The 24261-nt window shown below is 40.0% G+C and overlaps 1 protein-coding gene across 1 annotated transcript in view; it reads right to left on the bottom strand.

Moving 5' to 3' along the window:
• The window catches only part of ntn1a (netrin 1a), a 76523-nt gene that overhangs the window by 22390 nt on the left and 29872 nt on the right, over nucleotides 1-24261 (bottom strand). Inside the window, exons 3-5 of the mRNA XM_088928267.1 lie at nucleotides 14844-15032; nucleotides 5276-5425; nucleotides 2070-2123 (exon numbers count right to left, since the gene is read on the bottom strand). Coding sequence (XP_088784393.1) covers nucleotides 2070-2123; nucleotides 5276-5425; nucleotides 14844-15032 — 393 coding nt within the window. The remainder of the gene's footprint in view (nucleotides 1-2069; nucleotides 2124-5275; nucleotides 5426-14843; nucleotides 15033-24261) is intronic.

The following is a 24261-nucleotide window of genomic DNA, read 5'->3' as shown; positions in this document are numbered from 1 at the left end:
TCTCTAATGGATTTGGGCTTTATGTGCTGAATGTCAATTTATTCACATACTGTATTCTGGAATATAGTTTTTGATAAAAAGAAAATAGTAAAGAAAGAAAAAAACAGATGTGACAAACACGCCTTCACTAATTTATTTATTTAACTTGCTTACTTGTAACGCAAGCCATAGTGTAGGAAAGTGACAGTCTTGGAACTGTTTGTAAGTACTGTGTTGGTCTCACATGTAATATAACATTGCATACTTTTTGTTTAGTTTCTGAGGTTAAAATAAATCAGGTCTGTCTGGGACGTTTGTAACCCTGACAGCACAACTCGCTGGTGCTGGTGAGCTCTGTTCTCTTGGTCCTTGCCCTGCCCTGCCCTACCCTGACCCCGCAGTTAATCAGGGGCAATCGTGTCAGGCGTGCACACCTGCTGGGGCTCATTAACTCCTGAGCATGAGAGGAAGGTGTTAAGAAAACAAAGGAGAGTGTCCAGCAGAGGAGGAGTATGGACTGCAGGCCCAGCAGAGGAAACCTTTTCTTTCTCCTTCTCCTCCAGTTCTGCCACCAGCATCGATATCGATCATAAACACCAACACCATAATCTTTTACCCCAACAACTAAGGGCTGATTCCAGATTATTGGTGTCTTTCTGCTTAAAGGAAATTCGCCATCAAATAATCAGGAGTACAAAATTTGTGAGTAACACGGGATTAAGTAACCTCAGAACAAAATGTCACTGGAATCTGGTGTTCCCGGGACAAGACTCAGGATTGCACTAGTGTTTCATTCCTGATTCCTTTACATTTACTTAAAGTGTCTGACAGCCTTTCTGAGCTTTTCTATTTTGATTGTCTGTGTAAGGGATCCAACAAACAGCACTTGATCCTGCATTCCTCCAATATCAATTTAAAAACTACTTGGATAATTTGATTACAGAAAAAAAAACATGTGCCCAATTCCGGTTCTTTGTAGTATTAAAAATAAAAAGAAAAGACACAAGACTAATCTACCTCATCTACACACTCTGCTTTGTGGGTGGAAGAGGGAAAAATACATAATTAGCCTTTCTGTCTTGTTCCATCAGTTCCACAGCTGCCAGAATCCGACAATTGAAATCCCACAATAGACAAAAACAAAATCATCTCAAAACATGTAAAAAATCTGTGGAGAGCTCCCCACTCCCCACTGCGACCCAGTTAGACAGATTAATTGGATGAGAGAAAAGATTAAAGAAATCTCAACCCAAGGCCCGGGATAATTGATTTATAATTTATGAGACACTTGTCGGGGAGTGAGATCATTGCTCTTGGATGTCGAGCATCTTTGGAACAGCTCTGGTGTTTTGCAACGAGCTCAGTGCCAACTGGCCACTTCCTCCTGTCTGGACCTCCTGAGTCTCCTCAGCAGTAGCCAAGGGGTGGCAGAAAATTCAGACTGCTTGTCACCACCATAAATTCGGTAAAGTCAGTGAATCAAAAAGGAATTCTCACTTTGTTATCGTGTGATTTTACTTAAACGGTATGATAATAGAAGCAGAAGTACAAACATAGACTGTTTAGTGTAATGCAGACGGATTGCATGGGTAGCGACTGACGTCAGGAGCTGTGTTCCTCCTCGCTCTCCCGCAGTAATGCAGTGGAATGCTCATTTAAAATTTCACTGAACCCATTCATTCCTCTGAAGTTTTGTCTTCACCTGTTTTCTAAATCTTAAACCATTACAGCAACTCTTAGGTCAGGGCTCAGGACTTCTAATGGAAAGGTTGCAGGCTCAAGTCGCTGTGGCACAGCTTTTGTATCCCCTGGGAAGGCACAATACCGTGCACTACTACCATCGCCCTAGCTGTAGAGACGAGTAGCAGGTCTGTGCAGGACCTGCATTGTACTCCAGATGTCAGTCACATACTGTCAGTCTGATAAACACTACAGAGGCCAGGATAAACCCCAGCCTTGTGAGCTGTATGGCTCAAGCACGGACTTCACTTTCACTTGCTTCTGGGAAGGGAAATCACCGCTAAACCACTTTTCCCCCGCCTGTTTCACACAGTTCCCGACAAGTAAAAGGATCCAGACTGCGTACTCACCGGACGGCTCCTCACTGCTGCTGGTTGTGGTTGTCGGTGGCGCGACTGGAATTTCTACATTTCGGGACGAGAAAGCAAAAACAGAAAGTCAAAGGAGGAAGGAGGAATCATTAATATTCAGATGTGGCGCTTCATCAATTTCACACGGTCTGTGGTAGATTTTTAAAGCCTCGTTTGGATATGCGAGGTCTCAGCAGTGCTGTATTTGTCTTACAAACACACCCATAACATCTCAGTTCATTTTCCCATTGTTCTTTTAGCTGCTCTGTATGATGTTCTTAACAGAATCAGACAGTTCATGTTAAGCATCTTGACAGCCATGTGCTATGAGTGGATAGCTGGTGTAAGAGCTGATCGTCGTGAGTCACACCATTCTTGCAGAGGAAAGCTGCAGTTTTCACAATAAATGTGCAGGCAGCCTTGTGCCCCATTTCTGCAGGAGTCTACAGTTTATGCTAGGGACCTTTGCAAGCTGCTATGTCCCTCTTAGATTCCATTGCTTATTGCACTGGATGGGGATGTCTGCTTTCAATAAATAAATTTGTCAGGTGCCTTTGCAAAACTAATGCAAATCTCCCGAGTGAAATCAATACTTTGTTGTGAAACAGCTTAGCATCATGCTCTCAGCAGAGGAGCTGGACGGCCAAACCAAGCAGCTGGACTGGACTACACTTACTGACCTTCAGTCTTCTGTCCTCCAGAGATGTGTGGAGAGGTGGGAGGAACAGAAAAATCTGTCATATTGAAATTGCACTTGGTAATTTTCCTCACGGGATTAATAAAGTATCTATCTATCCAAATGAACAGTGCGTTAAGAGCAAACGTGTATCGGTATGGGTTGTTTTGATTTACGACAGTAATGCACTTTATCATCTGCGGAAATTAAGAAGACATAAATAAAAAAGGCTGACAATAAAGAACGTGCTTGTGCACAGGTGGGTGTCAGCTGAGGAGTGATTTGGTTTCTTGTGTAGGTTATCTTGGATGTTAATCTCTTTTGCTCTTCCAGATGCCTTGTTAGTTATGTCTACAGAAATGCAAATAAATTGGCCCAGAGCTTCTGCCCAAAGACTTGATTCTTTCAGTCCTTCACCTTTCTCATATTCACAGTGTCAGGAAGTTGACGCTGAGGGAAGTCATGCATGGAGCAGGCCTTTTATCTCCAAAAGAACAGGATGGCAACAGTAAATTTGTCTCGTTGCCTTTGTTAGAGATGTCTGCAAAAATGTTCAGAGTGACAAAGAAGACACTGCAAAACAATGAGGAATTAAGCCACACAGAAAAAATAACTAAAAAAGACATAGCAGGGATTACGAGCTCATGCAAAGGTCAGAGTAACAGAGAGAAGAAAGAATCAAGTCTTGAGACGTACGTTGAGCCTGCAAATAACCAAAAGAGAAAAAATCCTGCTCTTACGGGACTGGCTTAATCGGATATCTGGAGGCAGAATTTCGGAAAACTTAAATTTCAATTTTCACTTACAGCTGAAAAATAAATCTAGGTGATTTTCTTTTTTTTTTTATTCCTTACATCTCCAATGTTAACTTTCATCAGTAGCTTAGAGCTATTTTTGCCTTTCAATTTGAGCTTTTTGTAAAATCGGTAACGTAAGAGATGCATCTTTGAAAACCTGATACAAAGGCGTCTTTAGGGGGTGGACTTTGACATCTCCGATTTGCTGCTCACACGTCATGCCTGTTCTGTGATTCTGTGTTTCGTTATTCCCATTAGTAGAAATGACCTTTTACCCTCAGGCAGTCTGTAGGGCTCAAGAAAGACACCTGTGGGTGCCCTTGGCTTATCCAGGGTTGAAAACTAGAGCTGGCCACTGTAGGACCAGACTGGGTCCAGAACTTCACCAGAACCTTAGTCTTCAGACTCTGGGACCTGTTAATGAGGATAGAACCATGCTCTCTGAGCCCACTGGGGAAAACCGCAAGAAATGCATGTGCTTCTGAGCTCTGCGGATTATTTGAGCACAGCAGCTGCTGTACCCAGGAGCAACATACAGTACTTCACCTCAAGGGCTCTAGTGTCATGCCCAATAAAAGGGTAGTTGTAGACTGTCATCAAGTGGAGGAGAAGGGGGAATTCGGCTGGGATAGATGATGGGTAGCCAATAAGAGACCACAATCGACCAACAGGCACCTCAGAATGAGTTGCAGAATGAGGTCAGAAGAGATTTACCAATTTGAAGCAAGCATAAGGGTACTGTAACTTCCTTTAAAAGAATGGATGTGCCTAATTGTTGCTTTCTGTTTCATAAATATTTTGGTACAGGAATCAACTGCACATCATTTTAAAACAGACTGCCATGATTATAAGGCCATACGACTCACTGTGCTGTTCAAGTACGTTTCTGATAGCAGATCAAAATTCATAGTTTTTATGCCAGACAAAATAATAAGCTTGTTTCTCAGGACCACATCTTTTAGATTTATTACTTTCCTTAACTGCAGTACATTAAGCCAGAATTATGAAGAACAGCTCTATCCTTGTTAACATTTAACTTGGCGTGGGTTTGATATTTAATATTAAGCTTTAAAAAAGTAAAACGCATTATCTCAAAACTATATGAGAAAACGTGTGTCTCATATATCACCAAGAATGTCATATCTCTATTCTTAACACCTATATATATATTGTTCTCTTAGGAAAATGATGGAAATATGAACCCGTTGGGTTTATAGATTTAATATTGTCCTCGCGATTGTGTGCCAAAAATGTCTTAAAATAAAAAGATTTTTGATTGAATGATATTGTTACATTTCCTAATTAAATTTTCATTTGAAAAAAGCACAAATACGATTTTTAAAAACTATATATCGTATTGGACTGGGTCCTTTTACAGTTTTTTTTTCTCTCGTTTTAGACTTTTTTTTTAACTCAAAAAAGAAAATACCAGCTGCGTTTTCCCGTCTTTTTAGTGTGGGTTAACGAACCTCCTCCCGTTATCTTTGGTTTGAGCTATTTATTAACATGAGCTCAAATATCCGGAGCAAATACGTCGTTGATCGCCAGACTAATTAAAAAGCTGGATGGTTAACATTCTTCAAGCGTGAAGCGGGATAGTAAATTGTTTCAAAATGCTAGTTTGGTGAAAGAAAGAAAGACACCTTTGCGTTGCACTTCTGCTATAGTGAATGAGCATTAGACATGATTTAAGATAACCCGTATTGAACTGTAAGAAAGGCTGCTGAACGTACTTATACAGGGAGCAATGGGAGATCGACTTTGCTGGTAGCCTTTAGCGCATCGGTTGCACGTGATGCCAGCCACACCGTCTTTACAGGGACACTGGCCAGTGGTTTGGTTACAGGTTTTGCCAGCAGCCCCCACGGGATGACAATCGCAAGCTGTGAGGAACAGACAAGAGAAGGGGTTGAGAGAAACATAAAAAAAATAAAATGGGACAACACCTACCAGCAACACGCACACACACACACACGACAGCAGCGGACAAGCAGCAACGTGAAGGAGCAGAGGCAGGAGAGCGGACCGGACTGTCTCTCAGTCTGGCCTTACTTACTGCACTACAGGAAAGTCAGCTTGATCCGTGAAGACCCTCGGCAGGCAACAATAACTCGGCAAGATGAATACAGCATCTAACATTTCTTTTTTTTTACGGTTGAACTTCTACGCAAGACGCTACGGAACCCACCAACCCCCGCCCCCTCCAAAAAAAAAACTCCCAACAGGTGAATTGTTCTATTTTAATCTACTACAGCGATTAGTGTGCACTCACATACAATAGACTCACAACCTGTGTAACTGTAAATCTAGTTCGTTTTTCAATTCGTGCAACAATCTGAGCAATTTGTCACGGCATGATAAGTGGAAGATGATTTGTTGAAGGAGGTCATATTAGAGATCCTTAAAGAAATATTATCTTCATCGGAGGTGCAATTTTACACCAGAAACAAAAACAACAGAAAAATGCTCGTTTGTGCTTGCTTACAACCGATGGAGTTCAGCACATTTGATTGCACGTGGCTCAGTTCAGATCTCTAGTATTGTATTGAAACTTTTCTACACCGACAATAAAGAACTGACATGTTCGTCAACAACATTTAAGATGACTACTTTCACAAATGTATGGGGATGTTAATTAGGCCACCACATAAGCAAAATCTACCATTTCTTCACACTTCCCTGGTTGCATCGGTTTACAGTTCCCAGACTGACTTTATTAGAATAATGGGGGAACTCGTCACACGCAGAGCGCACTTTTAATTAGAAACAGTAACTGTGAAGGGAAAAATAGAACAACAGTTAATTTCTGTTTCATTTGGAGTTGTCTTGCTTCTGTCGTGTTTTAGTCCAAGCATCTTAAAAAGTCCCACTGATGTTTTGCCAGAGTTAAAGACCTGTGTACCATAGGGTGGAGTAATTATTCCTTCTAAAAGAACTTCATTATAGACTTTCGTCATCTGACAGTATGATCAAGAAAATGACTTTATGGGACAAACCCTGCAGACCAATGACTGTAGTCTGTTTTTTGTCATTTGCCACTTTTAAACCCTTTACGACATAATTAAAGAATTATGCAGCTTGAAAGACTGATTACACGAATATCAGTTTCATTCTCATTGTGGTGTGGTGCTGTAGGATGTATATATACAGAAATATAGCTGCACCCCTGCTGAGATGTGATTCTGTTCAGGTTTGAACTGTACTTTATATTTAAATTCTGTCTGCCACTTCGTTTCAACAGTGCATTAAAAATTGTCAAAGAACATTAAAGAAAATTGAAAAGAGGAGAAAAGCAATGTTTCGGCTGTGGAGCCTTCTTCAGGTGCGTGTCGTCACATGGAAAATCTCTGCTTGTTCCTTTGCACCTTACGCATGCTGATGCAGCCACCTACTTGAATTTATTTAAGAAATGTACTTTGGAATTAATTTTTTATCCAATGTCTTCGGGCTGGTGGATGGTAAGAAGTTATAATAATCAAAAAACTCACAGAGTTTCTCTTTCTGGCCTCCCCGTTTAATGAAAAACTGCATCGCCATCTCTTCCATACAGTTTGTGCAATTTGTTGTAAAAAAAAGATAGGAAGCTGCCAAAAGTGTGACGTGTCCCAGACGCGGAGAAGAAGGTCAAGTGTCCATTTCTTGGCTTCGGAAACAAGCACGGAATGACCCAGAACTCCAAGTGATAGGACCGCTAATTGTAGGAAATGTTTCTCTTCCCGTGGCTGTTTTGCAGTCAGGAGCAAAGCTTGCATTGCATGATGCATGCAGGTAGTTCTTTGAAATGGATGCAGAGCCATGAATAATGAGGGTGCCCCATCTTTTTTGCTTTTTCCTTGGTGTTTATGAAAACACTGAGTCGCATGAGCTCTCTCTCAGTTTCCTTGATCTCCCCTGTCAGCGGAGGGCTATCTGTTGCCCTTTAAGCTCTTCTGAGCCTGACCAGCCCTGCTTAAAGAGTGTGGCATTAATGGCTTATCTATCCAATCTGTCGCTGTTTGCATTTCCTCCCTTTTATTATCTTTAGGTGCAGGGGGGCTGGTTGTGGTTCAAGCCTCATTAGAGCTCATGTACTGCCTTAATTGTAGCCGTTTGAGTAAGTCTTTAAGGTAATGTGTCATTTTAAAGGTCTGTCAGGTAGGCTACAATACACTTCAGAAAGAAAGCACTGATAAAGACTCTCAGCCTAATAACCCTGTTGGATGGTTTAAGCTTGCCAATAAATCAAGGTGGCCAACACATGGTCTTGAACTGCACACAGGTTTAGATGTTGATCGGAGGCCGAGGCTCAAAGGAGATTTTAAGTGGGTGTCCACTTAACTTTGAAGTGGCTGTTCTTCATGTGTACACTAGATGGTGACTGGAGATATGAGCCAGCCAAGCTCATTCTGCTTCAGCTCGTCACACCAGCCCATTGGTTGCATGGAAAGAAAACTGTACCGTCTGTGGTTCTTGGTCAAATAGCCTTCAGGTGATTTTAATACTTGATTTAAACTTCCTGCATGTAGCGTTGGTTATACCTCTCTTCAGTATCAATTTAAGAAGAATCTTTTTCAGTAAACACAGTGAGCTTACTGCCGATTTGTGCATTGTCCGATTGCAGAGCGTCACTCTGAAGGTGACTTTGTTCTGCACTCACAGATACTGTATGTGTATTTGCTCTCCCAAGCTCTGATCTCTTGGATTTGCCCCAGTAGAAGAGCTGAACAGTACATATTTAGTTATAAAATTTAAACATCTTGGCAGAAGGACTGTCAGACAAAGACTGAATAATATTTCTACACAGGACTGTGGAACAGATTTCAAAGAAATTGGTTTTAGCTGTTTGTAGTGATGTTTTTGCACATTAAATGTGACAATTTCTTTTTTTATTATTTCTGCCAAACGTTTTCTGTAAAGCTTGCGTTTGAAGTTTGAACCCAGCTCCCCCATTAGGACTTTGTGATTCTTTTGCCAGTCGAATAATTTGTTTGGCTCTTGAAAACGTTCCAAGTCGTCCAAAGTTCTGTGTTGCAGAACACAATTTTCACTGGGTTTCTGCTGGGCTTTGGGACAGTCTGAATTACATTTTGACGTGACTGTCACATCTGGAAAAATAAACAAGCTGTTCCTTCTCACCTTTTTTAGTTATTGAACATTCTTTTCTTTCTGTCCTTGTTCTTTGTATTAATTTTAAAACAAAAGCTTTCAGTTTTTTTTACAGTGGCACGCAAAGAGAAAGCCCTTTGTTAGATCTCCCTGCAGTATTCCCAAGAAGACCTTTTCATCTGCAAATAGGGATTTTTTTTTGCTTCTCATACGTGTAATAGGCATTTAGGCAAATAATGTAAAAAATCTGCGTCATGCTAAATTGAAAACAGCCATATAAAGACATGCTTTCTGAAAATCAAAAACACAAACAGTGAAGTCATTAAAACAACAAAGATTTGAAGGCCTAACCAGAATATGTTATTTGTGGTTAATAAAGTCCTACTGTGACAATGTAAGACATATGCACTTGAAGAAGTGTAAGCAATCTATTTAACATGCAACTTGACTAAAATAGCATGTGCGTTTGTAGCAGATGTCTTATTTCTGCTTTTTACATTTTTATTTCTGAAGGATTGTCTATTAAAGTGAAAACAAATTACATTCTAGCATAGGGTGGGAGTGAGATGCCTATTAAAAAGGCCAGGGAAAAATAACTTTCATATGAGACTAAACCAAAGGATCAATTCTGCAGAAGAGCAGCTGATATGTTCATTTAGGTTAAATGGTTGAAATACATAATTTGTCTTCCAATAAGCACGGTTTTTCTGCTCCCATGATCAAAGTGCCAGCACCTATATCACCCTGCAACTCACAACTGGCAGCCCACTAAAGTTCAGCAGGTGTAAGCCTGACCAGTACCTGGATGGGAGACCTCCTGGGAAAAACTAAGGTTGCTGCTGGGAGAGGTGTTAGTGGAGCCAGTAGGGGGCGCTCACCCTGCAGTCTGTGTGAGCCCTAATGGCCCTGTATAATGATGGGGACACTATCCTGTAAAAAAGATGCTATCCTTCAGATGAGACATAAAACAGAGGTACTGACTCACGGTGGTCATTAAAAACCCCAGGGCAGATCTCGGAAAGAGAAGCAGTGTTACCCTGGCATCCTGAATAAATTTCTCCTGGCCTTTTCTAATCATGGCCTCCTATTAATCCCCATTTATAAACTGGTTTTATCACTCTGCTCTCCTCCCCACTGAGAGCTGGTGTGTGGGGAAAGTACTGGTGCACTCTGGCTGCCGTCGCATCATCCAGGTGGGGCTACACATTGGAGGCGGTGGACAGGAGTCCCCACTACCCCTAAAAGGCTTTATTAATTACCTATTAAAGTGCAGAGCAAGCAGTCTCGTGTGGCCCTAATGACTGCTGCTCAGGCCCCTGCTTGCTCACCCCAGTGATGATGAGTCTAACGTGGAGGAGGAATGCTCCAGGGGTGACTGGCATGCCTGTATCACCATGCCAGAAAGAGGGTGTTCTGGGATACGGGTATGTAGGGCCAGTTGACAATTGGAAGTTGGGGGTACACTACCATCCATCCTTCCATCCATTCCCTGAACTGATTTACCCAGTTTTAATTAAAGTTTTAATTCAAACTTCCACTGTCTTCACACCGTGCTGAAGGAACAGAAACTTGTTTGCTCCCAGGACTGACAGGAGGGGGTGGCAGCTGCTGACCCACCCCTTCAGAAAGCTACTCTTCCATTCTCACCCACAGCCCCTTCTCCCCCAAACCTCAAAACACTTTGCTTGCCTCCCCATCCTCGTTTTCTCTCAATTAATAGTTAATTAATACCTCTCACACTGGAGCTTTACTGGGAGAACAAATAACAGAGTTCCTCTTCCTCGAGTCCAAAACCTATCCGTCTGTCTGTCTATCTGGCTGGCTGTATTTGAACTGTGAAAAATACATCAGTAGCTCTGGGTTCTGTTCGGCGGAGAAGAACATTTTGGATAAAAATTGCTCCCAAGCTTCTGAGATCCTTGGCTTACGAAGGAGTAGACTCAGAGAGAGAGAAATGAAAGAGATTGTTTTAAAGAGTTCTGCATGCCATAATCAATGTTTATGCTGTAGCTGATGAGGGACGAAGCAGTAAACTTAGGAAACGCTATATAAAAGCATTCCACCCTACCCCCCGAGACGCTTGAGTTTCTCATTGTAGGTTACTTTAAAATTCGCAACAATAGTCTTTATGCTGTTCTGAAATTGAAAGCAATTGTGTTGGTTCTGTTACTTGAATAAAGACAGCCCCTATTTTTCTGTCTCCTCTATCCTTGCTGCCTTTCTTCTCTCACAAAACCACATGGAGACAAACTCAAAGGAGCTGAGCCGGGTTCGTCTACACATTAAAACACTTCATAGAACACGTGACTTGAACAGAGTATTTTCTGTTAATTAATGTCACGTCTGAAACTGAATTATAACGTGTGTTAGCTTATATGTATCAGAGTACAAATTTAGAAAAGTTTCAATTTACAGTCCTGTTGCATGAGAAGGTTTTTCAAAATTCCTGTAATAATTTCATTGAATGGGGACAAAGTCTTATAATATTAAGATAGGCTTACATCTTTGTTCATTGCTCTTACAGTATTCCAAATATAGTTCTGAACAATGTTTTATTTGGCAAGAAAGCAGAAAATGGATTCATGCTTTGTATCATTTGTCACCTTTAGGTAATACCAATGCATTCTTTATTGTAGTTCTGTTTTTCTGTAATTGAATACTATAGAATAACTTGGACATGTTTGCTTATAATTACATTAGGGTTTTAACTCTGGCAAATTTCAGGATTAGATTTTACACAAACTGCTTAGGTAAGCTGCTGGTTTTATAAATTATGATGAAATGTGTTTAGACTCTAATTTAGTGTGAAGTAACACGGGATTCTAAAGAGACAGACTGAATCAGAAAAGAAGGAAGTCCCAGTTGCACAGGAAAGCCCCAATTATTTTCCATTTTTGATACCTAATTGCTCGGTGACATGCAAGGGATTGAGCCACAAGGGAAACTTTATGCCTAGACCTGACTTCTAACCTCAGGAGTAAAGCCCTGAGTTTTGTAAGTTATATGAGGAGAAATGCAGAATGTATGTCAGACCAACGTGATTTGGCATTATTTTGCCTTGAATGTGCTTAGTGTTTTTTCCAAGATTTCTTCCTTTAACTGGCAACAGCTTAACTAGTGAAACAGTATGAAAACGGCAACAAGTGCCTTCCTTTCCTGAATGGTTACCCACATACAAGTAGATGTAATAAAACGTTCTCTGTAATAGCCGTCAGTCTCATCAGGCTATTATATTGAACCATGGTCGACTGAACAAACATATAAATGAATTGATGATGCTTGTGAATTTAATTTCTTCATATAAATACAACAACAATAACAAAAGTTGAAATAGAAACAGAAACTCTTATAAAGCAGACAAAAGCTGAAAGTTTGGGGTGTTAAAAAGGGGTGGGACCATTCATAATATAACTGTAACTCTAGTTGGATTAAAAAAGAAGTATTTATATTGAGTTATTAGTTTCTTTGTTAGTTTTTTTTACTATTATGAGAGTCTTCGCCTATTTCTGTACATAATGAAAACTGTCAGTTTCAGAAAACATCAGTTCTAATGCTGAGTCAGAGAGAGTCCGTTTTCACAAAGCATTCATAGACAAAACAGAAGAAAAGATAGGTAATATCAGACAAAGATACATGCAGGTGGTGATCAAATGGCAGTCATTTCTCTGTGTTCATTTCAGTCACATTTAAACTAACTAAAAAACTCAAAGCTTGTTAAATATTATTCCAATTTCGATTTCTCAGGGCAAGCCTTCTTTTGAAATCCTAACTCACAAAGAAGCAATCTTTTCACTTATGAAACTACACTTTAATTTTCATGCCAATTATTACAAACAGATTTACAGCTTTAGGCTTTTAAACCATAAACTATGTTCAATTTTCCGAATCTCAGTGGAGGGCAAATCATTTCAATTCATTACAAAACAGTACAGAAAATTGAACTTCATTGAGATGAATTAAAGACGCAGATGAATTGTTCTACTCCAGTTTATGTGCTACATAAACTGGAGTAGAACAATTGGAAAGACTCATTAAGCTGTCGCTATGCTCTTATGCTGATTACTGCATACAAAAGCTGTATGTCATAAGCTTTAAATGTGGAAGAATATATATAACTGAAAAGTAATGGTTTGCATGCTGTACTTAAGGTTTAAATGAATAAAATAATTTGTTTCTTCAGCTGATCAGAGTAATTAACTGTTCAATTCTACTTTAACGTTTTTAAATCTTTCAGTTGCAAGGTATTCTCTGTTTCAACATTTTAATTGCAAAGATCCCCTCCATTTGCCCTGTTTAAGTGAGTGATTCATTCACACCAACTGACCACCAAGCACCTTGACTCCTTTGGAAAACCATGCAAATGAGGTATGAATACTGAAAGAATCAAGTCTTTTTGGGTATGAAATGGGATGGAAAGATTAATTCCAGACACTGTGCTGGACGTCACAGATGAGGCAAAAGATTGTTAATTGATGGATGAGAAGTCCCACCTCCCATCTCTGAGGTGTTGATGATGGGTCACAAATGAATTAAACTAAAACCCTATGTCCACTGATGTTAGCTGTTAAATTTTGGCTCGTGGCTGGATCGTTAGAAAATGCGCACTTTCCAAACAAAGGAAAACGTCTGATCAGTTCTGTGAAACTTTTCTTTTCTGTTGGTGGTCTTCTTGAGAAATCAGCTTTAATCCATTATCTACTTTCAACGTGTACGGCAGTATTTAACATCTATGACTCAGTGCACCCACTCCTCCTGAATTCCCAAAACACAACTCAAAACACCATTGTTGGTAACCTTTCTTTTCTCTGTCAAAACTCTTAAGTTGAAATCAATTCCCTTTTTCACAGTTATAGCTTATATTTCTCAGGATATTAATCTGTGTATTTCAGCGAGAAATATAAATCATAAACCAATGTTTCACTGAGTAATAACCTGGGACTTGGCCTTTATATCCTTTTTTGATATATATATATTTTCTCAGCATTTTAGCAATGTCTAATATTTCTAACTGGGTGGCTGACTTTCTCCATTATTTAAAACACCAGCAGGGGAAATATACTTCGGTGGCCTTTAATCTCGTAGTTGCTCAGAAAATAGAATCGAGCTTTCTCCAAACAAATTGTGCGTCTGCCTTCTTCAGCATAATTCCCCAAAGATCTAGCAGGCTTATGAGTCAGTGATAGACCGGAGAATAAAAGAAAAATCAGACACACATTTCTCGAAGGAGGTGTGTCAGGGTACTTTTCTTCACTTTTTTTCAGGAATCTACAACTTTAATTTTCACAGGCTGAGTAAATATTTTGCTTTCTCGCCCGACCTTCAAAAGAAAGAAACCCAAGAATGTGAGCAGAACAAGGGATGGCTTCAGTACCATCAAGGTGTAGAGCACATATTTGCCCAAAGATTTAGCTTCCCTTATCTACTCCTGAGCTCGGGCGGTTTCAGGGCCCGAACAGAAAAGGATACCTTTTGTTACTGTTTGAGCTAATCCCAGGGTGAATGTGCCCTCCCCGCCTGCCTGGGCGCAGAAACACCTGTGGAGGGGATGCTGTCAAGGGGTTTGATCTTTCCCCCTTTCCATTCAGCGGCCTGACCTGCACGGCAATCAGTTCACACCTCAGCACTGTTTGTTTTGCTTGTCCTGTCAGATCATTCCTGAATCATTCTGTGCTCTGACAAGTCCCATGTGAGTGACACGGGCATGGGAGTGGGGGGTCAGGAATGAGCCCAGGAATAACTTCAGGTTTCACAGGCCGTTTTTTTTTCTTCCTTTCCCCTCATTTTATTTCCCCAACCCTGTGTTAAGTCATCCAGAAAAGGTGTTTGTAAATCATGGGACAGTATTGTCTTTCTATGTGAAGGAATCTCCTCTTGAATTAGCAGTTTGTTCCCAATAAGGAGTTTTACAGTCCCTTCTTTAACTGGACAGCGAGTAGACTTGAGTTGTGTGTAAGTATTGAGATGTTGTGCTTTTAGCGGCAAAGCATGTGTAAAAGAATGTCAAAGAAATAGGACAGTTCTATATTTTTTTGTTTGCGTTTGCTGGCCTTGACCCAAGCTTAATCCACCTCAACATGGGTCAAGGCAAACAAATGCACAGAAAAACTGTACCAGCTTCTTTGACTTTGCCATGGGGACATTGCGAACAATCCCAGTGGTATTTATGAGGATGAAACATCTGCTGCTTACCAGTCTGGAAGAGCAGGGCAGACATACCTTTGCAGGCCTTCCTGTGTGTGATAGGCTTGGACATGTCGCGGTAGTACCCCTCCTTGCAGTAGTGGCAATGCCGCCCAGCAGTGTTGTGGCGGCAGTTCAAGCAGACGCCCCCACTCTTCCGTCCTGACAGCTTGTAGAGCTCCATGTTGAATCGGCACCTTCGTGCGTGGAGGTTACAGTTGCAGGCTGTGTGAAGAGAGAAGGCAAGAGCATTAGGGGGCTGTTAGCTCTTTGTTACCTAGATGTGTCCACAAAACCAATTTGAAACTATATACATGCTGTAAATGAATGCATGCAACTCTTTCACTTGATCGTCTAAAAGCATGATATGCATTTCAAATTTCAGCTTTCCACTCTAAAAAAAAAGCATTGAGCCATAACAGAGCTCGAATTGTACAATGTCAAGGTTCCAAACTGTACATAAAATCTTGGCAGCAAACATTCTCATTGTTCTTTTAATATTTTGTTTTCTTTTATTTTGAGGGCTTTATTAATTGAATAGTGCATCAGACAGGCATAAAATTATCATCATAAGCAAATCCCTCCAGTGTTTATTTGTGGTATTGCTTCTGGTTTCCTAATGAAGAAACCGGTTACCTCCGAGTTCAATCAGCGAGTTATGTTTATGCATGACTCTTTTGTACGGAGACATGCTTGCCTTCATTAAGGCAGTCCAGAACACCAGTCTGTCATATATTTATGCATTATTCACCATTATTTCATTGGATAATTTAAAAAAAAACTGATGCTTAAGGAAGAAGGAAAAATACACTCCTTCCACAGACTTCTGTGGTAGTGGTTCATGTTTTCATCTCTTTCAGACCTATTTACTTGACATCACCTAGGAGGTGCAGAATCACAGAGAAAAATACCTGTGCTCACCTGGGCATGCTCTCTTTTTTTACTACCTTTATGAATCGAATAACATCCAATAGGCATTCACCAAACAGCAGCTACTGGAGGATTAAGCTCTTCTTGTAAGTGTATAAGTGTACCCGTGTGTGGTTCTGTATTTCTCTAAAGCTAAAGCTTGGAACAAAAGCATGGGGAGTGGGTTATTGTTTTGGAGCTTTCACCGTGAGATAGTAATCTCTGCTCCAGAGTTAAAGGTATTGCATTCTTAAATCGCAACACACGTGGGTTACATCACTGGTGTGAGGCAAACGGAAAAAAACAAATATTTTTTCTTGTTTATAAGAATCATAAGGAACGAGGCACAGTTACATCATGACTGCGCATTGGTTCCAAGATTTCATTAAGAAACAAAAGGGTCATAAAGTTGATGCTTTGCTTTGAATTAAGGAATTCTTTGCAGTTTATGTGGAGCTTCAGAACACTAACAAGAGGAAGGCGTTCAGCCCATCCAGCTGATTTAGTTGCTAGTAGCTAATTGATCCAAGAATCTCAAGACCATTTAACAATGTTTTCCCACAATTTGTTTGATTCATTTCAATATATATCATATGATGTGTGGCTTGTCTGCAGATCTTCAAAACCTTGTTTGATTCCATCATCTAATCCTGGCACCAGTCTGAAGTGTCCTTAAAAGGATATTATGAGCAGAAAGTGTATGTTTTCTGTTTATTTGTGTACGCTTTTAAAATTATACACCCCGAACTGTTGAGATTTTGCTTCTAGTCATTTGTTACGTTATTTGGCATATGCACTTCAAATTTTAGCTTTACTCTCTAAAAAAAAGAATTTAGCCGAGCTCAAATCGTACAATGTCACAGTAAAATCGCTTCCTGGGCATGTCCCTAATGTGGTGACATCATTTCCTGGGCCCTAATAAGGTGACATAACATCACTCCCTTGGGTAGCTCAAGATCCAATTTAATTCTGATCTTCACTGCAAGGGGACTTGTCTTGAAGTGTATCATGTCAGTGTTTGATCCTTCTCTGCGCTGTGGGGCTTGTGTGCTTTGAGGTGTGCCCATGACAAAGCTTCAGATGTCTGTTCAAACACACTAGTAAACAGAATGGCAATCAGCATCAGCCTTCCAGTGGTCTCAATACCTTACAGTGTGCTTTGAAATACATGTGGATACCATAATCTAACTAATAATCTAAATAATCTAACTCCTTGTTATCCATAGTTAACAGAGATACCTGAATAGAATACTACTGAGGAAATGAACCATTCTTTTTTTACTTCATGGAAAATCTCCCAATTGACTGGAAGCCAAGAGCTTGTTTTTCTGCGAACTGCCACTCTCAGGCCATTGTGTGTGCTTTGCTGTTTCCGTTTCTGCTGCTCCCCTGATCTTGAAAGTTCTGGCTGCAGATGTATTACATTGTAGCAGTATCCTCTTGCATAGCTCTTCTTCATGAAGTGTGCAAGGATACGCCCTTCTCCCAATGCGTTTCCCTGACAAAAACACGAACGAGACTTATGGGGGCAGTTGTAAGAAGGCCCATATTGTTGCTCAAGCTTTGCCCGGGTGCAAGTTGTGATAAATTGAGATTAAGACTCTACAGATATAAAGTCATTGAGAGAACGAGAGCTACCCCCACACTGGTCCCCATTGGACTTCACACCAAGTGAATAACACTGTGTCTACCTCTTCACACCTGCTGTTTTGGAACAGGACTGTAGGCATGCAGGATTCAGGGTGGCTGCCTTTCAATGAGGGCTCAGACAAAGGCAGAAAGCATTTACTTCATACAGGGCATTTACCCTGCTCATGATGGACAGGGCTGTGAAAGGTTCTTAGATAAAGGAAAGTACCTGCTCTTTGAAGTCTTTTCTTTTGCACTTTTATCTGTTTTTTGTCTTTGAAAGTGAGCACACAATTATCTGAAAGTTGGATAATGTAGTTTTTATACATGGGGGAGATAAAATATTTAAAAATCAACAACAACACTGAGATATGTAAGGCATTTGATTTGCTCCATTTGTCTAAAGATTACCTTTATGTTTTATTATTTTATTTTAGAGACATCCGTTTTGATGAAATGAAACAATAATAAGCAAACTTTTTTTAACCCTACAAATCATTGAGGAAAAAGCAAAAGTACGGAAGTAAAAATCATTCACATGACAATCACAAATCCTACTCCACTGGGCCCCTGAGCAAGGCCCTTAACCCCAGCTGCTCCAGGGGTGCCATATAAATGGCTGACCCTGCGCTCTGACCCCCAGCTTCTCTCTCCTGTCTGTGTGTCTCATGGAGAGCAAGCTGGGGTATGCAAAAAGACAAATTCCTAATACAAGAAATTGTATGGCCAATAAAGTGATCTTATAAAATGAAGTTCACTACATCTAAACTAAAAGATGAAGAAAAATAGAACATAAATGTCCCATTCTAAACATGTAATTGGTGTGAATGTGTGAGAATGTCTGTGTGTGGGCCTGTGAGTTTGCATTAATAATGAGATGAAACCTCTCATGAATAAATATTGTCATCAAAGCTGTTCCCAGCCTTTGTGAATGACCTCGTCTTATCTTCAGCACACAGTAACTTTCCTAATTAATGAGCAAACTGTCCCAGAGAGGAGATGGCTCATGTGCTGATAAGCTCAACTGGAACTTCTCAGCTCAAGAGTCTTTCTCAGTCTCCAGGACTTCCAAACCTTTAAAGTGCTGCCATACAGCAGCAGCTGTGCTGCATTCAAACTCTGGGCTCCCACTCTGCCTTTTGTGGTCATTCAGTGTGAACTGACCCAGGTAAATTTGGTGTTCCTCTTTTCCAAGCCCACTGAAAGGATCCGTGCTGTCAGGCAGACAGTGCTTCGCTAGCCCCAGACGAATGTTCTGTCGGGTTTTGTTTCTTATCTGCAGTATTATTTATAGCAGGGCCCTGTGTAAACACTTTTAACATGCAGGGGGTTGCTTCACTGACCTCTGCAAAATTTATAACATTTTCAATTGAAGCCCATTAAACATCCGATTTTTCCTTTACATTTTTCATCCCCCTCATGGGGGCTTGCTCAGGGAATGGGGCATTGGAACTGTGTGTACCTTCATGACGTTACTGAAGAATCCTGGGTGTATGCAGCGAATGCAAAATTAAAAACAAGCCCGAGTGTAGGAGAAGAAGGGGTTCTTAAAGAATGTGCGGCAATATTTCACACTGATGGCAATAAAAGAGAGGATACTAAATCAACAGAAATGAAGGATTGGAAGCCGAGGTTAAACTCTGTAGCTATTTGGTAGCACTAGATAAACACATCATAAAGGCTTGGCCACACACACTGACAGTGCCCTTTTTATTACACACAAAAAAATAATAAAACGATTTTAAGAATACACCGGAGGAATACACCCTTACACCCGAAGAAGACTCCACAGCTGAAACTTTATGTTTTCTTTCTTCTCTTTTCAGCAGGGAATAAACCTATGACTCCTTTGTAGCCTATGCATGCTGAAGCAGCTGCCCACCTGAACTATTTTAACAATATACATGCACGCTGCTGCAAACTTACATTTTACAGTGACTTTTTCATCATGTAAACCAATATATTAGGAGTTCCTGAGTAGAACCAATGCTGTCTTCTCTCAAAACTGAGGAAATGGTAGTTTTGATAAATGTCAAACATTTTTGCTGAAATGTCAGTTGTGCTGAAAACACTAAACGAGTTTGTACTCCCTCCCACCCCCCCACTGCCCCTCACAACTCCCCCCCCATTCAGAGCTGTCATAATATTCTACCAAGACTTTAAACAAACACAAAACATACCGAAATGTGACAAGATGACTTTTAATCCTGAAGGCGCCCCTGCAAGTAATGAGATTACTCCAAATCCCCTAAAGACAGTAAAGCAGAATATTGAGTGTCCCTGCCTCTGTGCTGTTTTGGTGTTGTGAATTGCAGCTCAGTGAAAAGAAGAGCTAAGTATCAGGTTAGGCCTCACTCTCACAACAGAGCCTGGAATCAGACAGCTAAGACAGCCCCCAGGTAACCTTTTCATCAGCTTTGTGTTGTAAATCGATGTAACACCTTTAGGCATCTGAGACCTGCGGTCCTGACAGACTGAGCAATCATGCCAGGTATGCAGCTTGTAGTAGAAAAGAAAACCTCAGGGCTTCCTCAAGCCCTCAGAGGACTAAAGTCTACATGCTGCATCTGCACCGCCATGTGGGGGTCTGTTGTCTCCCCTGGTACCTGTAGAAATCCCAGGAATTGTAGGGGAGCTTGTGTTTGTCGGGAGACAGGATAGCCAAGTTCAATACTGCAGTCAAAGAGCTACACTGAACCAGGCAGGGAAAATGCTCTTTTCCTCTGAGCTGTTGGACATACTGTATATAGCACTGTGTTGGTCACTGCTCTTCATCTAAAGCAAAAAAGCATCTATTGTCAAAAAATGTTACTTATTGCTCTTCTTTTTACTTGATTTCTAGTGGTCATAAACTAGGCACTGCCCTTCCAATTTTCCAAAACAAATACTCCTGGTTGATACATCTGACTATCTTATCTTTTTTTGAAACAACTGGAAAAATATGCTCTTAATAGATAATTCATCTTTTTTTTATAGATTTCTTTGGTGAAGAAGAAAACATCCAAATATTTCATGTATTCAATGAATACAGGTTTGAAGAAATGACATTTTCAGCAATCCAGTATTTTGCATTAGCAGCACACGTCAATCAAAGAATCATAGCCAAGTGTATAGTTCATCAAAAACCCTTCTAAACCTGAAGACATTTCACTTTCTGAAGCTGCCCATTCATGATATATTAATAATTCTCACATTTATATCAAAGTATAATACATACATACATATAAATATAAGGTGATGAGTTTATGGAAATAAATGTTTGGATCCAAAGTCTGGATTGGGATCTCCATGTTTAGGTAAAGGAATTCAGTTTGTTTCTAAGTTTATCTTGGCTGTGATCAAATTTTCAATATTAACTAACTTCACTAATAGACTTACAGTATGTGAGCCTGTTTATCTCTCCAGACAACCCCATTGTGATCTATATGATTGTCACTCTAGACCATTCCAGTGTACACTGTGTGAGTAAATGTAAGAAGAATGTCTCTCTGATACAAAATACAAAAATCCCTGGAACACTCAAAAAAAGTTAGATTCTTATGCTCAGCAAGGTGACTGTTTTTCCTAGATCAGTTAATGTTTCTTGTCTCGTAACCGTTCAAGCTCTTTGTGAGCCCTTGCGATAGGCCAAAGCAAATATTATCATCTCATCTTCTACGAGCCACAGATCTAAGAAAAGGGATATATTTAAAGAATATTGGCCAACAAATTTGCTAATATATTTTAATGACAACATCCAGTTTAATTGCAAGGTTTTCTTAAACAATTCATTTTTGAACATCATAATTGCACCATTTTGCTTACTGTAAACGGATTCATGGTACAATTTCTCCATTGTGTTCATTCTGCTCCAGGATGCTGGGAGTCAGTCACATGTAAAATCTTGTTGGCTGTGCCTGGCAATCAGGGAATTCCCTTTTCAAATGAGAAGACATATCTTTGCATCCGTACATTACGCATTTAACACCCTAACTCTCAAAAGGTTATGTTTTTGTAATACATTTTTCATGCATGGTTTGAATGAATTCTCAATTTTTGTCCTGAGCCATCATGCAATTTTAATTAAAAAAACTCTTCCCAAGGCTGAAATTCTATTTTTAATGTTCTGCTAAAAAATATATATTCTCCCATTTTGATTAAAATCGCAACAAGTGCGACATGACAAAAAGCATTAAACTGACACTGCAGTCAGCAAATGCTCCAAAACGAGAAAGGTTACAATATAGGGGACATCTGACTCATTGAAACTCACCCCTTATGAACTTATATACTCGGATGAATGTATTCTATTTTTATTTTTGTTTCCAAGAAATAAATATTATATACACCACCAATACACAAAAGGACAGTGAAACCATGGTAAAACCATAGCCCAAGATGATGCGCTAGCCCATTTACAGCAGCGTTGACTGGAGCAAACTGCAGTTAAGTAATGTACTCAAGCGTACAACAGTAGGACCAACAGCGAGGACTCCAACCCGCAACCCTTCAACTGAGAGAAGGGAGTCTAACCTTAGTAAACAGTAAAAATATGCAGGTATGATACTTCAGCGTGCTCAGTGTTCTCAAAGACTGCTATATTTCAGATACCTTAACCAAATCCAGCACTGTATTAAGAGTATGGTTCTGGATTTGGACATTAGGAGTAACGTTGAGTTGTTTGCTCAATCATTCGCATGCCTCCCTGTCAAGGTGCTTCTTGTGTCTTATGGGAAGCAGTGTTCAGGGTTCTGGACTTAGAACTGGAAGTTTGTGGGTTTAATTTTCTGATTTGACACTGCTGATGTATCCTTGAGCAAAGTACCAGAGCTGAAGGGCTGCAGTAAAACACCCAGCTGCATGAATGAGTGCAAATGGGTCCGAGCTCCAGAACATCAGTGCTAACTTTAAACCGAGCAGGAAGTTTACACTGCCTCAGAGGGAGAAGCACATCTTCATTCACAGGTCTTTAATGCTAAAGACCCCAAAACAACACACATTTATGGTAATAATAAATCCAAAGAGACAAAAACTAATAAAATGTCAGAGCTACGGTCACTTAAATTAAGCAGTTCTGCCTTTACCACCAAATTTAAACTATAATCCAGCTTTTCGGTATTCTGGAGGAAAAAAACAGTTGCTCATTTAACAGATCTTGTGATTTCTCGATTCTTCTCATTTGTTTTACTTCCTATGTTTCTGACCCTCTAGGTCAGGCTCACACCTGGAGGTGTCCCATTAAGTGCTGATTATTATATCCAGCAGGTCATCAAAACCCACCTGCTTTCTTCCCCACATCAGAAGTTTTGATTTTCTCTGTTTTTATTACATTAAATGTTTCCGTCCTGCACACGCACAACAGCTGTTATTGAGAGGGAAGAAAAGGCAGATTTGGGAAAAGGACATTCAAATGAGTCATTTGCGAGTTTCTGGCGTGTTTTTGATTAAATTGGGATATGAAGATCCTTTTCCCATTGGAAGGGAATGATTGTGAACTGTCACTTCGGCATGAAGTATAAGATGAGAGTGTCCAGTGACCAGGAAGAGTCATGACAGCAATTACAGCCTTTAATCACAGAAACCCACATGGGTGGGAAGCAGAAAAGCAATGCCCTCCAAAAAATACAGTTTTAATTGTGAAAGGTTTTTAAATGATCTTAAAATAAGACATATCGGAAGCTACAGCTTTCTGCACTGATTTCCGAGACAGTAAACCACTGATATGATTTTGAGACAAACATGTAGATCTGGATTGATTCATGCCTGAAACTTGAAGTCTCAGTTAAAAGAAGACAAATATCCTCTTTGCTACACTGACATATGGCAAAAAGATTTCATTTTCTTCCTCCAAGACCTTGGATTAAAATTGCTCCATTGCTTAACATCAGTTTTGAAATGTTCATGCAGGGATCTTACCAGCAAAAGTCCACCGTGGGACACTCGTTTAAAACAGTTTTAGAATTTCATAACGAAAGCCAGGACTGATTTAATATCAGTAATAACCAATTGCGTTTATATAGCCCATTAATCCCTGAAGTGCTTTGCATACAGAAGGCGACCAACGTTGCTGGTGCACAGCTGAGCTGTCCCACTGCACTCAGGTCAGGTGAAGCAGTTTCTCTCTTCTCCAGCAGCTGAATTAAGACAGAACTTTAGGCAGGCAGCTGCAGTACTAAAGGATTTAGGAGGAGGGGAATAAAACCAAAAAAAAAAAACAGACTGAGTTCTCAACACCAGCTCAATCTGGGAGATCTGAGAGATTGCATCAGGCTAATTTAATTATTTTATCATGGCCAATTAGTTGGGCCACTTATACTCCCTCAAGGCTCTCCCACTACAGCACCAAATACCCACCAAGCCCATTCTGTTTGGCTGTTGCTCCAGAAATGCTATCAATCACAAGGCAGACCTCTGCTTAACTCTTACAGTCCTGTCGAGCGTCAAGGGCAAAATTTAGTTTAGATTGTTAGAGATGTAATATCTGTAAATATAACTGGGTGAACAAATCCTTGACATTTTTCTTCATAATAGGACAATTTATTCTTGTCGCATTTGTCTTTGTTCTCCGCAGTCTGAATAAAATATCGCTTCTCTTGGAATTATATCTCTTATTAATGTGATTTTAAAAAACACGAGGAAAAAAAATATATCCAAACAAAGATGGAAAAAGCATTAATGGGCCAGTTTTCAAAGCAGTATGCCCTGGTGCACAAGTAGCAAACGTGATTATTTCTCTATGAATAAAGTTCATTTTAAATCACAAAGAATTACTTATTTTCAAGTAAGACATTTTCCTCCTTGTTTTGCTTATTCTTACTTTTGTATTTATGCTACATTCTGTGCAGGAAAAAAAAAAAACGTTTTTAAACGTACCCATGAAAATATTTTCTAAATGAAAGGAGTGCTTTACAATAAATTAATTGAAAATGGAGCCCTG

This window comes from Atractosteus spatula, chromosome 11, assembly GCF_055471065.1.
Source record: "Atractosteus spatula isolate fAtrSpa1 chromosome 11, fAtrSpa1.hap1, whole genome shotgun sequence".
Taxonomy (NCBI): domain Eukaryota; kingdom Metazoa; phylum Chordata; class Actinopteri; order Semionotiformes; family Lepisosteidae; genus Atractosteus; species Atractosteus spatula.
Note: the sequence above shows the minus strand (reverse complement) of the source record. Positions and strands in the feature narration are given on the sequence as shown.